The sequence below is a fragment of the Myotis lucifugus genome, unplaced genomic scaffold (genome assembly GCF_000147115.1).
Source record: "Myotis lucifugus unplaced genomic scaffold, Myoluc2.0 scaffold_181, whole genome shotgun sequence".
NCBI classification, from domain to species: Eukaryota; Metazoa; Chordata; class Mammalia; order Chiroptera; family Vespertilionidae; genus Myotis; species Myotis lucifugus.
The window spans coordinates 2,417,690-2,432,874 of record NW_005871229.1 but is presented as its reverse complement, the minus strand read 5'-3'; the positions used below and the strand labels follow the sequence as shown (position 1 = coordinate 2,432,874).

General features: G+C 50.5%; 1 protein-coding gene across 1 annotated transcript in view; it reads right to left on the bottom strand.

The window, feature by feature from the left end:
* The window catches only part of KSR2 (kinase suppressor of ras 2), a 258,784-nt gene that overhangs the window by 33,997 nt on the left and 209,602 nt on the right, over window positions 1-15,185 (bottom strand). The window contains 5 exon segments of the mRNA XM_023760417.1: window positions 6,482-6,849; window positions 7,299-7,347; window positions 10,186-10,258; window positions 10,795-10,836; window positions 15,119-15,181. Of these exon segments, the coding sequence (XP_023616185.1) occupies window positions 6,482-6,849; window positions 7,299-7,347; window positions 10,186-10,258; window positions 10,795-10,836; window positions 15,119-15,181 (595 nt within the window).

Below are 15,185 nucleotides of genomic sequence, written 5' to 3'. Positions count from 1 at the left end.
TCTGAGGACCTGCTGTATATTAAGAAAACTTCCTGGAAGGATACACACCAAAATATGAATGTGATTCTCTCTGGCTGGAAACATTACGGGTGAATTTCACTTTCTCCTTTTTGCTGATCTGCGTTTTCAGTAACAAATGAGTTATCAGTTGTGTTGTTCAGTTATTTTTTTTAAGTGGTAACAGATGTCCCACATGCTAATTCGGAGTCTCTGACAGTGGAGGAAAGGGGTGGCCAGTGGCAAAGTCTTCCTCACCCGTGCGAGTCCTCTGCCCGTCATGTGACCATTTACCAACAGGCATAGGCAATGTACATGAGATGATGCTAATAATAATAATGATAATGATGCAGCCCATTTATAGCGCTTCCTTCACAAAAGTCCCGGACGCTTTACATTCCGGCACAATTAAAGGCAGCCACAGACAAAAAACCTTTCAGCTGCGCTTTATAAAGAGAAAGCAACTCAGCTCTTTGAACATAAAAGGAAGCCGATTCTACTAGATGACGAGGGACGCAATTTTCATGCGCTCGGACCCCCCAACTCTTGTACGTTATATTTAGGACAATCAAACTGGCCTGAAGGGGAAATAATCACAAAGCCCAGAAGCACAGAGTTACAGAAAAAGCGAGTCAAGATCTCAATGGGGCAACCAGTTACTGTCTTAGCCGAAGGCGGGGCCTCCATTTGTCTGTCTGTAAATAGAGCAGCTCGGCCCTATTCTATTTGAAAGCCTGAAAAATAGGACTGATGTGGAGTTGGAAATACATAATCTATTAAAGAGCTCCTGGTATTTACCAGATTTAAATGCTGTGCAAAGGAGGCCCTATGGGACTTCATTACTACCGGGTCCCTGGGAGACAGGTGGGGGGTGGTGGTGTCGCACGCACGGGGGCAACATAGTCAACCCCGCATAACAGGGAAACTGCGTTCACACTCAGGCACCGGCAAAGGGGCTGATGACATTCGCCAAATGAAACATTTTAAAATTTCTTCCGAGAACATGGGGAAGTCCTCGGCTTGTACGCAGGAGATGGGCCCGGGCCTTCTTTCTTACCAAGTGCCCCAGGTAATTCTGATCTGATCACAGGTAGAAAAATCCCGTGATAAGCTATTGCTCACGGGTGGAGCCCGTTCCCTTGACCTGGGCCGGGTCGCCATGACAAAGAAGGCACGTACTCGATGCATATTCACATGTACATTTGCTCAAATCCAGGTTCTGCCAGTTATTTGCTCTACGACCTAGGCAGGGGCTCCTTTTACTTCTCTGACCTCAGGTTTTCCTACCTGTAAAGTGGGCACAGTGATAAAATGAGAGACCATCCCTGTGCCTGGCCTGTGAAGCCAAGCACGTGCCGAAGGCTGGAAGAATCTGTTGTTTTTTAGGTTCATTTGGAGGAGCTCTGCATTGATAAATGCAGATAAGGGTGAATTAAACAAATGCCCCTCAACCAGTGAAATGGTTTCAGCGATGAGGATCAGCTGTGCCTGCTCAGCTTCAAGTAAAGGGACTTCTGAGGGAGCCATAGTCTCTCCTGAGCCCGCAGCTCTCCGTGACTTCCTTTCCTGATCGAGGGCCAGAGCGGAAGCTAAGGAAGGAAGGCATCAGGACGTGGTGATAAACTTTTCTGGGAAGAAGGAGGCAGCTTCTCCCTCCCCACACCCTAAAAAATTTTTAAAAAGAGAATCTCGCTGACTTTTATCATCTGTTTTCTAGGGATAGACGCATGGGAGTGAGAATATGCGGATTCCTGGAAACCTGTAATTGGAGCTGTTTTGAATAAAAACAGAAGTGCGTCCCCATAGGGAAGGTTAAATGATGTTTAACCTTAGGAAAGGGAATTGGTGACTAGAAGGGTCTGCATGTCAGAAAGGGTAGAAATTTGCCCTAGCAGGGTTGCTCTGTGGCTAGAGCACTGGCCCGCAGACTGAAAGGTCTCAGGTTCGATTCCTAGTCAAGGGCATGTATCTTGGTTGCAGGTTCCATCCCCAGCCCTGGTTGGGCACATGGGGGAAGCAACCAATCGATATGTCTCTCTCACATCAATGTTTCTCTCTCTCCCCCCACTTCCCTCCCTTTCCCTCTTTCTAACCTCAGATGAGGATTAACAGAAAAGAAAAGAAGAGAAGAGAAGAGAAGAGAAGAGAAGAGAAGAGAAGAGAAGAGAAGAGAAGAGAAAAGAAAAGAAAAGAAAAGAAAGAAAGAAAGAAAGAAAGAAAGAAAGAAAGAAAGAAAGAAAAGAAAGAAAGAGTAGACATTTGAAGTAGAAAATGAGGAAAGAGGCTAAAAAGTAGAAAGTAAGTCGAAGCTGTATTTCAGGCTGTTAGAGAAACTGAAGTCGGACTGAAGGTCAACCAGTGAGAACCCTTCGAAGGCCCATTCACGGAGGGTGGACAAACTGCAGTGGGTTCACACCGCGGACTGCTATGTGGCCACAGAACTGATGCTGATGCACGCAACGCCGGGTGAATCTCAACAGCATGATGAGTAACAAAAAGCCAGACACAAAAGAAATCACAGCAGGATTCCATTTACATAAAGTTCAAGAACAGGCAAGAATAACTGGCTTGCTGTAATTCAGAACAGAGGGAATGGGGGCGTATGAATTGGCTGGAAGAGGCACAGGGACTTTCTGGGGTAACTTGGGTAATAGCAACATGGGTAGGAATCTTTTTAAATGCCCCCTGGGCCTGCGCGCTTTCTTTAGATGTTTGCCCTCAAAAGCACCAGGTCCTGCCCCTGCAACAACCCTCCAATGGCTGCCTGCTGCCCTCAGCATCAAGCCCAGACCTCTCCCCAGGCTCCTAGGCCCTACAACAGAAGATCTCAGAGGACAAAATCACATGGAGGAGGTTTTGTACTGAGGTCTGAGCCCCGTGCAGATAATGAAATTAGACTCTAGGGCAATGTTCTTAGAGTGGGGTGACTTTGCACCAGGGGACATTTGGCAATATCCGAAGACACTTTCTGTTATCACAACTAGCGACTCGGTACTACTGGTATCCAGTGGGAAGGGGGGAGGGGGCAGGCTGCTGCTAAGCATCCTACAATGCCCAGGACAGGTCCCTAAAAACGATGATCTGGCCCCAAATGTCACAGTGCCGCGGCTGAGGTTGAGAGACTGCTGTAGGCATATTATTTTAAAAGTCCCCAACCTGCACCAGACTTGAGTCACTCCCCCACAAAACTGGCTCCTGCCAGTTTCTTTACCCTCATCTCCTACCCTCTGCCCTCAGGTTCTGCTACCACAGTCTTCTTTCTGGTCCTCCCCCAGAACCATAGAGAATAAACGTGTGTCATTTCAAGCCTCCAGGTTTGTGCTAATTGGTTACCAAAGCCCTAGGAAACTGAGTGGCACCCAGGAATCCGCACGTTAATGACCATCCCCCTTTGCCGGCTCTGACACAGGAGATCGGGTGGACCATACTGTGGGCAGCAGTACCGGGCTGCTTCTCAAACACAGCCCAGTCTCAGGGATCCAGCGAATTCTGTTAGAGTTGGAAAGACCCCACAGCAAACATCCACTTCTACCTGCTCATTTTAGAGATGGGGAAACTGAGGCCCGGGAAACTCCGCAGCAAGGTGGAAGGATGAGAGATGCTTCCATTCAACTCTGTCTTTACAGGCTTTCAGATTCCATTTGGAGGTTTCCAAATGAGTTATTGTGCAGACTGTCGATAGCTTTGCTATCTCATAATGACCCAATCGTGGAACGATTTAGCAATCCTGCTAATTGCATTTGGGATATAGCAGTTGGGTAACTAGTTGGTGATTACTCATTCCCAAGAGCCCTACACATTGCATTACAAGGAAGCTAATCTTAGAAATACTTGTTAACGTCGATGATAATTACTAAGTAATTGGCTAGAACACGCCATTGTGAATTTATCCAGGATCTGCCAGGTAATTATCTGGTCTTGTGTTCCCTGTAAAATAAATCCAGAGTCCAAAAATGGTTCCAGTTGGTTGGCTATCATCCAACCACCGACCTCTGCCAGCCAACTGTGCGAATGCAGGCGATTAATCAAATTACTCAAATATTTGCTTTTGAACTGAATGTTAAGAAACCTGGATGGCCAACAAGTGGACGGTGCTAAATGGGAAAGAGGGGTGCACAGAGGCCCCCCCAAGATAAATATATAATCACCCAGTAATATGGGATAAATGCCACTTCTTTAGGGGCTCATCTGGCTTCTTCACACAAAATACCAAAACACTTCAGAGACCAATTATTTGTCCCAAAGCTGCAGCGCCTTTATCACGGTGCCAGGAAGAGGCTGTGCTATTTGTGAAATTTGCAGGCAGTTATGATGCTCGGGAGGGGGCTCAGAAGAGGGGCCGCAAACACAGCTGGCTTGTAGGATGGAGACACATTTTCATGAGGACCACTTATTTTTCAAGGATGGCTGCTAACCGAGCCGTCTATTTCCAATTAGCCAGCCCTTGGCAAAGGGGTGCGAGAGGCTTGGGTTCCACTGATAACCCTGAAAAAGTCGGAGGGTGGAGGCAGGAGGTCCTTAGAAAGGCCAGGCTAAAGAGAAAAGACAGTGGATTTCAAATTTCTAGTTTGGGGAAGTAAAAACAGGGATTAGAAAGCCAGAAGGTGAGAGAAAGCTTGGGAGCAGACTGGGGGGAGTGGTGGGCAGAAGGCCAGTGCTGGGGAACAGACCACCTTCCAACCAGACCTGTGCGCCCACGGAGAGGCTGCTGCCTGCCTGCTCGTGAAGAAGACACGTGCTGGGGAGGAAAGGGGGCTGAGGGCCTTGTGTTGGCAGGTGGTAAATGGCCACAGACAGTCCCGTTCTCTGCATCCATGCCCTTGCAATGTGACACTGCAGTCCTCCCATCAGAGGCAGAGTCTGTTTCCCCATGCCTCAAGCGGAGGTTGACCACGTGACTTGCTTTGGCCAGTGGATATTAGCCAATGGGACACAGACAGACATGTGAAAGGCACTTGTCCATTGGGGCTTGACCTCTTGCTGTTCTTGGAGCCCTGGGAGCACGATGGGAGTGAGCCCGAGCTGCCCTGTTGGGGATGAGAGGCCACGTGGAGGAGAACCGAGGCACCCCAGCGGACAGTCTGCTAACCCAAAGGGCATACAATACCGACCAGCCCCCATCTGACCTGTCAGCTGACCACAGACACATCCAAGGGCCCAGCTACTGAGCCTGGCTCAGTGCAGAACTATCCACAGAATAGAGAGAAACTATGAAGTATGGGGGTAGTTTGTCACTCAGCAAAAGCTTACTGATGCACTCACCTAATCAGAACCCCTCAGCTCCTGAATATTATCTGGGCTGATTATTTGAGAGCCACGGCTGTCCTGTGCAGAATGGACAACCACCGCTTTCACCCCGTTTAAGGAGAGTTGAAAGACTATACCCGAATCCCCAATCCTTTGCAAACAAACACTTACCATTTGACACATGGGTTCCAGTCAACCCACCATCTGCATCATCAATGGTGACAATCACACTCCTTCTACCAATCACCCAGATCTTACAAATGGACTCAAGGAGGCTTTAATCACAAGGGAACAAATCAAAGACACACCAGCTCTTCCCTGAGCCCACAGCTCCCGCTACGGACCTGCCGAGATGTGAGGCTTGTGTATTCGGGATATTCCTGCTGGAGTTGAGTCTGGGGGATGGGGCTCCTAATTCACCTCTGGCATCACAGGCTGCTCCAGAACACACCGCTGCTGTGGCCAGTCCTCATGCAACACGGGAGCCGATGCCAGTTAAACACACACCGAAGGATTGTTCCACGCCGTTCAACTAAAACTGAAGCTTTTTTTTTTCCATGTCCATGTCACTGGGCCAGGTTAGAAAGAGCAAATGCAAGAAAGTTCCTATCACCTGACGTTTTCCTAATGTCAGTTCTCTACTGATACCCTTCTGTGTCACGACAGACCGCGGATCCTGGACATTTCAAACCACAATGGTGAAGGCCCGCACACATGGTCTGATGCTTTGAGGAAAGCCATCGGAATCTTACTCCAAGGCTTAGCAAACTAGGTCTGTGGGCCACCTGCAGCCCATTGCCCGGTTCTGCAAATAAAGTTTTATTGGTACACAACCATGTACATCCATTTGTGTCATGTCTGTGGCTGCCCTCACACTACAGTGGCTGAGACGTTCCTATAGCAACTGTATGGCTGCAAAGCTGAAAATATTTACTACTGGAAAAAGTCTGCAGACCCTGATTTAGTCTGATCCAGTTAATTCCCACATGGAAAAAGTGAGTCTCAGAGATGAGGTTTCACAAATACTTGAAGCACAGGGGGATCTAGAACCGATCTCCTGACACCCCGAGCAGTGCTCTGCTGAGAGATTTTAGCATTCAGAGTGCTTTCTGGAAGGGCAAACCTTCAACCACACACCCTGTGAATGGCAGAGTAAACCTGAATCCCCACTCTTAACTCTCCCGGAGGCAGAGCTTTGGGACTAAGCCCACGGGCGGGGAGCCCGGGTGGGACTGACCTGGTGATGATGGCCAGGTGGGGCGGGCTCATGCAGGCACCCATGAACAGCACCACGTTCTCGTGCCGCGTCTGCCTGTAGGCCATCACCTCCCGCTTGAAGGCCTTCAGCTGCTCCTCGTTGTCCCTCTCGATGTCGATGAGCCGGATGGCCACCTCGCCGTGCCAGCGGCCGTGGTACACCTGCCCGAAGCGGCCCTTCCCGATGAGCTCGCCGATCTCCAGCTGCTCGAAGGGGATGTCCCACTCCTGCAGGAAGATGCTGGTCTGGCTGGCCTTGCGCGGGAAGCTCCGGGCAGAGAGGAGGGACAGGTTCATCTCCTCGAAGTCGTCCTCCGACTCCTCAGCCTCGTCGTGGCCCTCTTCGTTCTGTGGCCGACGGGGAGAGAGAGCTGTCCCCGCACTGCCTGGGACATGGTGTCCTGCTGGGTCCGCGCTGCACGAGGGCAGGCCTGGACCTGGCTCTCTGCATTCTTAACACCCTGAGACACCCCCCCCCCCATCCTCCCGTGTATTCAGTGGGGCAAAACCCCCCTGGGGATTTATCCGGCCCTGAGCTGTGTTTTCAACCAAGAATGCAAATGGCTTGCCAACTTCTGCACAAGTAGCTTTTCCATGATGCACACCATTTAACGGCCCATTAGGCTGGTGCCAGGAGGGGTCACCACTTGGTAGTGGTCCCAGAGTTAGAACAGCCATCACTCAGGACCCCGCACCCCGACCTGCCCCAAGCCCTCTGCATCAGCAAGGACATCACTCGGCTTTGCTGAGTTCCAGGAAGCCCTGGAAAAGCTGGCTTCGCCATCCCCAGTTCTCACCTCTGAGGTCGGCTCCACTTCAATTTGAAGTAATGGATTTCCTTCCAAGCTTTAAAGAAAAAAACAATAAATGTGAGCCTCGGGTGCAAAGGTGGGCCCCTGTATTGACCTTATCCTGGTATGAGAAGCCCCAGAGCGAGAAGTCCTCACCACCAAGCCTTCATCTCGAATTCACTTCAGTGCTGCTGTCGGAAATAGCCCGTAACTTCGCCGTAAAAAGCCGCACATGAGGACTTTGTTTTCAATACTTTTTCTGGGCTGCTCAGGGCTCATTTTTCATGACTGCATTGGTTTCCACTAATCTAGCAGCTTCCTATACACTGCCCTAAATGCCCTAAATGCCGTGGGTGGAAGAGTCCTCGGAGCCCTAGGTGTTCCCTAGAGAGAATTAATCAGGTCTCCAAGCTTCACTGGGATTTGGTATCTTCTGAAAGGATCTTAGTGTTCATGTTGGTTCATTCATTCAATTACAATTATGTGCCAGGAACAGTGCTAAGCCCTTAGAAGGAAAAGAGTTGAAACTGGCCTGGCTCCTGACTTTAAGAAACATTATATTACCACTGAAGGAACTACAGTGAGTATGCAGATATTGTGCAGAAAGGCTAAACAAGGGCCCAAAGTCAGGTAGGAACTGAATAAATGGAGTGAGATGGAAATTCCCAGGAGAGAGGATTCCTGGATGGATTTGGGAGTCCATTGTGTTTAGTTGGACCTTGCAGGTCACAGTGAATCGAGATGTGTGGAATAAGAATGAAGAGGAGGAAGCAAGACTATATTGGACTGGAGGACGCAGGTGTGTGTGTGTGTGTGTGTGTGTACTAAGTATATATATTGAAGGTATTGTGTGGGTATTATGGGATGTGCTCTGTGCAGTTGTCCCGGGCATGTGAGTCTGGTGTCACTGGGTATGTACTGAGGATATGAGGGGATATTGGAGTACACGGGATGGGAGGGGATGGGATATAGTCACAGTGTGTGTTAAAGGGTTTTTGGGGGGTGATTTAGAGTAGAGATGTGTATGTGTTTATAGGGTGAGCTGCAACAGGTGGGAGGAAAGAATCAATGGATACCATGCCCCCTTCCTATTTCCCAGCTCAGCAGATTCCCCTACCCACCTCCTCATCTGGGGGCCTCCCCTATCCTGACCCTCAGACCCCAGGAAGCTGCTGACCCTGCCGACAGAGTCCATCTGCTCACTGGAAGGGCTCCCAGTGAGAGGGAGTCTGAAAGACGTAAGAACTAGCAGGAGAAAGGAGGGGGTCACAAAGTGGCATTTGCCATCATATTAACCAAATACTTATAGTTATTCCGACGGGAGGCGGAATGACACCGCACAATGATAGCTAATATACTGGGAGCCCGATGCCCTGGGGGAGTCTCAGGTGGGACAGTGCCGCTGGGATCCCTCCTCATACCCTACGACTCGGGCCTTTCTCTGTTCCATCCAGGCGAGGCTGCAGCAGCCGGGCTATTAAATCATTTCCCCTCTGTGAGGAGGTAGCGCCCATCCCTCCACGCACATTTAAGCAGACCGCAGGCACTGATTAACTGTTTTCTCGCTGGCACTCCCTGGCTGTCAGTTCATAACCTGGAGCCCGCCTTGCACAAGTTGTGGAATTGGTTTGTGCGCGGCAGAGAAATGATCCGGGGCTACTTGTCAGCATAATATCCCCCGGCAAACTGCTGCTCCTTTGATTTCAGAGATGTACCACTTGGGTCTTTAACAAAGTCTGTAACACGGGTCAGAAAAAACGGAGCAGCTAGCAGAGACGGGAGAAAAACCGAGTAGGCAAAAATATGAGTTGAGAAACCAGTGAAGTCGAAACTAGGTGCCTAACAAGTCCCAGACTTTGGTCATAATCGAAGAAGCTAAGGAAGACTATGTCACTTCAGCTGCCCAAGCCACTGACCACCCTGAGGCTAAAGATGCCCACACAGAGATGTGCCTTGCGGTACTGTGTACAACACTGAGATGTGGGGAGATGTAAGGTCCTGCAATCAGGAAATGGGTAAGGAAATTATCCCACATTGATACAACATTCTACAGCCGTTAAAAACAACATGTGCGAAGAGTCTGGAATAATATGAAAAATGCGACTTTATAGCATTCTCGGATGAAAAAGTAGGATAGAGACTGTGTATATCATGGATCACACAGAGATCAACTATGAATAGAAAGAGCACATATCTAATGTTTTTACAGAATAGTCCATCATATTAGTTATTCTGTACAATGTATTCTGTACATATTAGTTGTTTGTACAATGGCGTAAGCCTGAGGTCAGCGAACTTGTTCTATAAAGGACCAGATGGTAAATATTTTAGACTTTGCGGGCTATACTGTCTCTGTCACAATGGCTCCACTCGGCGGTTGTACCTGAAAGCCACCAGACAGTGTGTTGCAAACAAATGGGTGTGGCCGTGTTCCAATAAAACTTTATTTATAAAAACATTGGATTCGTCCACCATAAGCTGTAATTTGCTGACCCCTGGTATACACCTAAATTATACTTTTGAAAGGGGGGACAATGACATAGAAGAATGGCCCTTCCATTGAGCACTGGCTCTGGCCTGCACGTTGTCTTTCTGATCCTAGGAGGGTCGGGGGGAACAAGTCCAGCCCCTAGCAATCACACGTGACCGGCAGGGCCAGGAACACAGGACAGAGCTGACTTGTGGGGGCCTCTCTCCGCCTGGGCTGCCACACTCTCCCTCTCTTTGCTTGACTCATCCCATGTCTCTCCCCCCTCCCCCCTCCCCCGCTATGTCTCCCTCCCCGTGCCCCCCCCCCACCGCCTCCCAGCATGTCAACTCCAGGAAGAGGAAGGCAGAGAGGTCCTGAGTGGACTGCAGGCCGGGGGGAGGCAGAGGCCTCTGTGCCACTTACATGGGGTTCGAGGTCACTGGATGCAGGACGACCTGGGGCGCCCGGGTCGGTGTCTCCAGAACTGGCACCACATCTGACAGCAGAGGATCAGATAGTCAGGACCCGGACGTGGAGCCACACCCACCAACACCTGACTTCCGGAAGCTAGTAGCTGCTCACCAGCTCGTGGGTCCCCGGGGCGGGCCAGTCCCCTCCCCTTCCTGGACCACCTGCTTAGATGCAGCTGTGGTCCAGATGGCATCTTGACCGAAATTCCCTGCTCTTACCTAGGGGGCTGCCAGAACCCCCAAGCCTCTGGTCATCTCCAAATCCTCCCCACTCCTGCTTCCCTTTGGAATGACGAGGTCACATGGTTTGACCACCTCTTCCCTTCCATGTGCTCTGGACCTCCCCTGCTCTTGCCCATCCTTCTACTGTGGACCACCTTCCCAGACCACCTCCTTGGTGCCATTGCGCCCTTGGGACCCCCCACACTTTCCTTTTCCACTTCCACATTTAGCCATTGTCCTGGGGCCAGGTGATCCCACCACCACCCTCACTGAGCTTGTCCACCCCGACATTCACCTCCATCCATCCCACTCAGAAGGGGCTGCGCTCACAGGGACTCACCTGGGAAGATGAACTGCTGCTTGTATTGGTAGTAGTGGGACGCTAGCAAGAGAACGAAATCACCAAAGTGAGTGCTGCCCTAGAGCAGGCCCTTCGGGTACCAACTGGGCTCCCACAGCCATGGTGTGGGTTCTCTGCCCACCCTTGAGGGTTTCCAGACTCCTGCAGACACCCCGAATTCCAAGGGACTGAGGCGTGTAAAGACACCAGAGCACTAAATATCCAAGCCAACCCTCTCGTTAAAAACTCCCTGAATACAGAGCACCCCAAGTAAGAGAGTCATTCAGAGCACAACCCCATTTTTGGCAAATACATAAGAACGCACACAGAGAAAAGTCTGTGGAACCACAATCTAAAATGTTAAATTTTTCCCTTTGGGTAGCGTGATTGCAGTGACTTAAAAAACAACAACGAGGAGTTTCCTGTGTTTTCCAAATTCTCTGCATTGAGCATTGTATTAGTTTTCTTATTGCTGCTGTAACAAATTATCACAAACTTTGTGGCTTAACACAAAACAAATTTATTGTCTTACAGGTCTTTGGAGGCTAAAAGTCTGAAATAAGTCCTAAGGGGCTAAAATCGAGGAGTTGCCAGGACTGGTTCCTTCTGCAGTTTCTTGCCTCCTCCGGCCCTTGGGGCTGCCTGCATTGCTTGGCTCACAGCCCAATCTCGGCTCCTCCTGACACTGCCTTCCACCGTCTTTGACCTTCTTGCCTCCCTCGCCTGAGGATCCTTGGGATGACATTTAGAGCCCCCAGAAAACCCAGGATAGTCTTTCCACTTCAAGACCCTTAACAAACTCACAGCTGGAAAGTACCTTCTGCCATATAAGGTAACATATTCACAGATTCCCGCGACTAGAACGTGGTCACCTTTGGGGGACCATTAGCCTGCCTACCACAGTATGAATTAATTTCCACGTGTAGGGAAAACTGATGTAAAAGAAATATCCTCAGCGTCACTGCTAATTCTCCTACAATTCATTTTACTTCCAGTTCAGCCCTCTCAGAGGCCAGTTCTTCCAGACAATTCCCAGGGTTCTAACTTACGGGGGGGGGGGGGGGGGCGGGGGTAATGGGCCTGGAGCAGAGCAGCCACAGTGTGTCAGGGAATGGACAGATCACACAGAGCTTTCTAATCTCAAATAAAGGAAGTGAGCAGGGTGGGCTCAGATACAGTCTCAATGGGTGAAGATAACTTCCAAAAACAATGTTATTCATTCAGGGACAAGCTACAGCAGGGAGCTGGCTCACAGAGGATTAGCACAGAGGATTAGTGGTTCCAAGCCTGGGGTCTGAAGGCTGATCCGGGAGGCAGGGTTGAATCCTGGCTCCTCTGCTGGCTGTTTGTAAAAGCTTGGGCAACTCTCCACGTGTATACCGTAGGGATGATAAGAGTCTCCCCTTATAGGGCTCAGCTCATCCTTATATGAAACAGGAGTGCATAGTAGGTATGGAGTAAGCATTGGCTGCTATGAATGAGCCAATATCTTTCGACGCTGTCTTAACTAACAGATAAGAATGATTTTTAATTAAGAGGCAATCAGAGAGCTAAACCATTAGCTGCCCTTGAGGTTGGAATTGATGGATAATCCCCACCCCCAACCCTACCCCAGGATGGAGAGCAAGTCCTGGCATCTCAGGATTCCAAGCGCCTGGTCTGGCACCTGGACCCGTGGGTGCACAACTCATGTTTGTTGAATTAACTCCCTTTCTTTTAGCGCAGCAAGTGCCCAAATTCCAGGTAGCTGGAATCCAAACAGATGCATTTTTTATTCTGGAAAATGAGTTGATCGGGATGGGACGCACAGCAATTCAAGGTCACAGAGCAAAGCTTTAAAAGAAAACCAACCTCCATGATTTCTGGGACCTTCTTCGGCTGGGTAACCTAGGTTTTTTGTTTGTTTGCTTGCGTTTAATTGCATGCAGGCATTTTGCTGTCAACAAGGGGCTAAAATTAAAGGAAGAAAAGTACCCGCGGTTCTCATAGGCTTAGCTGATCTCTTCCCTCCGGCGGGAATGGGGGATTCAGTGGCCGCAGAAAGGTTAGCTGGCAGTGACAGCCTTCTCAGGAGGAGGAGCTGGGCAACAGAAGGAGCCCTGCTCTGAGGAGGGACAGGTGCCGGGCAATGGGACACCCGCAAATGCCTGCACGTACAGAGTCAACCCCTCCTCGACTCTTCCGTGCAGGAGCACAGCTGTGCCTGGTGACTAAAGGGAGGGAGTGGCCGGAAAAGGGGAAGGCGTCACTGTGAGCCCTGTGCTCGCCGATGAGGGACACCAGCGAGAAGCGGCTCCAAGGGACAGCTGGTGAACCGAGTGGCCTGCTCGGGGCACCTAGTGGCTCCCGGGCTGCTGGCATCACGGGGTCATGAAGACTGAGAGGCTTAGATGAGCAGACGTCAGAGGACAGGAGGCCACCGTGAAAGTGCTTCCACTCGGGAGCCCCCACCGCTTCCTCCCTAGGGCCTCCCCAGTCAGGGCCTGAGTGGTCTTCTGAATGGAAGGATCTGGAAGGAAGAAGGATCCCTTGCCTCAACCTTTCAGTGGCCTCTTACTGTGTCTTCAATAAAATCTAAATCCCTGCTCGGCCCGTGTGGCTCAGTTGGTTGAGCGTCCTCCCATGCACTAAGAGGTCACTGGTCCATTCCAGTGAGGACACATGCCTGGGTTTCAGGCATGATCCCCAGCAGGGGGCGTGCAGGAGGAAACCGATCATCGGTGCTTCTAGCTATCTCTCCCTCTCACTTCCTCTCTCTCTCAAAATCAATAAAAACATGTTTTTAAAAAACCTAAATTCCCGCCAGGCCTAAGCCTGCAGCTGTCTCACTTGGCGCCCTCCTCCCTGGTTTGTGGCACTCAGGCCAGTGGACAACTTTTCAGCTCTTTCCTATGGCAGGGCCTTTGCACGTGCTCCCCTCTCTCCGCTGGGACTACTCTCCCCATCTTCAGGACTCACCTGCCTCTGACATTTCAACTTGAACTTGTTTTCTTCTTGAATTTGCTCCCAGCACTGTTCTTCCTCTCATTTTCATGTGTGTTTGCTTGGTTCACACCTGTCTCTCCCACTAAGCTACAAACTCCAGAGAACAGACTGTGAGAGGCAGAACAATCCCCACCCTCCCCTGTCCTAATCCCTGGACACTGTGACCACATTACTTCACGTGGCGAAAGGGACTTTGCAGATGTGACCACGTTGAGGATCTTGAGATGGGGAGACTATGCTGGGTTCTCTGGGTGCATCCTAAATGCAATCACAAGGGTCCTCATGAGAGGGAGGCCACTCTCATATAATGAGGCCACATAATACCTCATGGCTACTCTAAAGATCCATGGCCGGAGGATCCGAGTCAGAGTCAGAAAAGGAGGTGTGAGAATGGAAGCAGAGGCTGGAGTAGTGCGGGGCCACCAGCCAAGGAATGCTGGCGGCTACTAGGAGCTGTCAGGCAAGGAGATGGATTTCCCCCCTAGAACCTTGCAAAGAAAACACCCTGCTGACACCTTGATTTTCAGCCCAGAGACACAAAATGTGGACTTGTGACCTCTACCACTGTAAGGTAATAGATGTGTCCTGTTCTAAGGCATGAAGCCTGTGTCAGTGTTACAGCAGCAACAGGAAACGCACACTGGGCGTGTCTGCTTTGTGCATGTCCCCTCCGTACATAGTGCCTCGGACAGTACCTGGTACATAGGAGATGCTCAATAAATGTGTTTTCAGGAAATAAATACATGGATGTGGTTGGAAGGCCAGAAGACGACTTGAGAGGGAGAAAAACTGCAGCTCTGGGCAGTGCGTGAACTCAAGTGGGAATGTGTGAGGCAGAAGAATCCTGGGGTCCTGTCACCCACCTACGTCCTTCCAGAGGTGAGAAAGCTGAAGCCGGAGGTCACATGGCAGGAGTGTGATAGAGGACAGTGAATCCACAACTCCAACCTGCTCATGCAGAGCCTCTCCTGACGTGGGGGTGACTCAGAATACAGTCCGCTCCGCTCAGGCGTGGGGGCCCTGAGAGCCTGGGCCCAGGGTCCCCTGCCAGTTTCAACAATTTAGCTCATAAGATAACTGCCAGCTGCCCCTGTGACTTAGACGTGGGTGGACACCCCGGATTGCTGCTGACCAACAGACATAGTCTTTCCTTCTCGGAGCCTCCGTTTCCTCTCCTATTAAACGGAGCTGATAATACCTTGTGGCTACTCTAAAGATCCAGGGAGTCATGTGTGGCCAGTGTCCTGCATGTAAGACTCGCTCCACATGCCTTCAGGCGTGCCCCCAAGTGACCCTGGCATGAACCCAACACCTCCTCGCCTCCCGAGCCCTGGGGTACCTGGCAGGTTGAAGGTCTTCTGCTGCCTGGTGCACTGCGGGGAAGGGTGGAGGGGAGACGGCGCGTG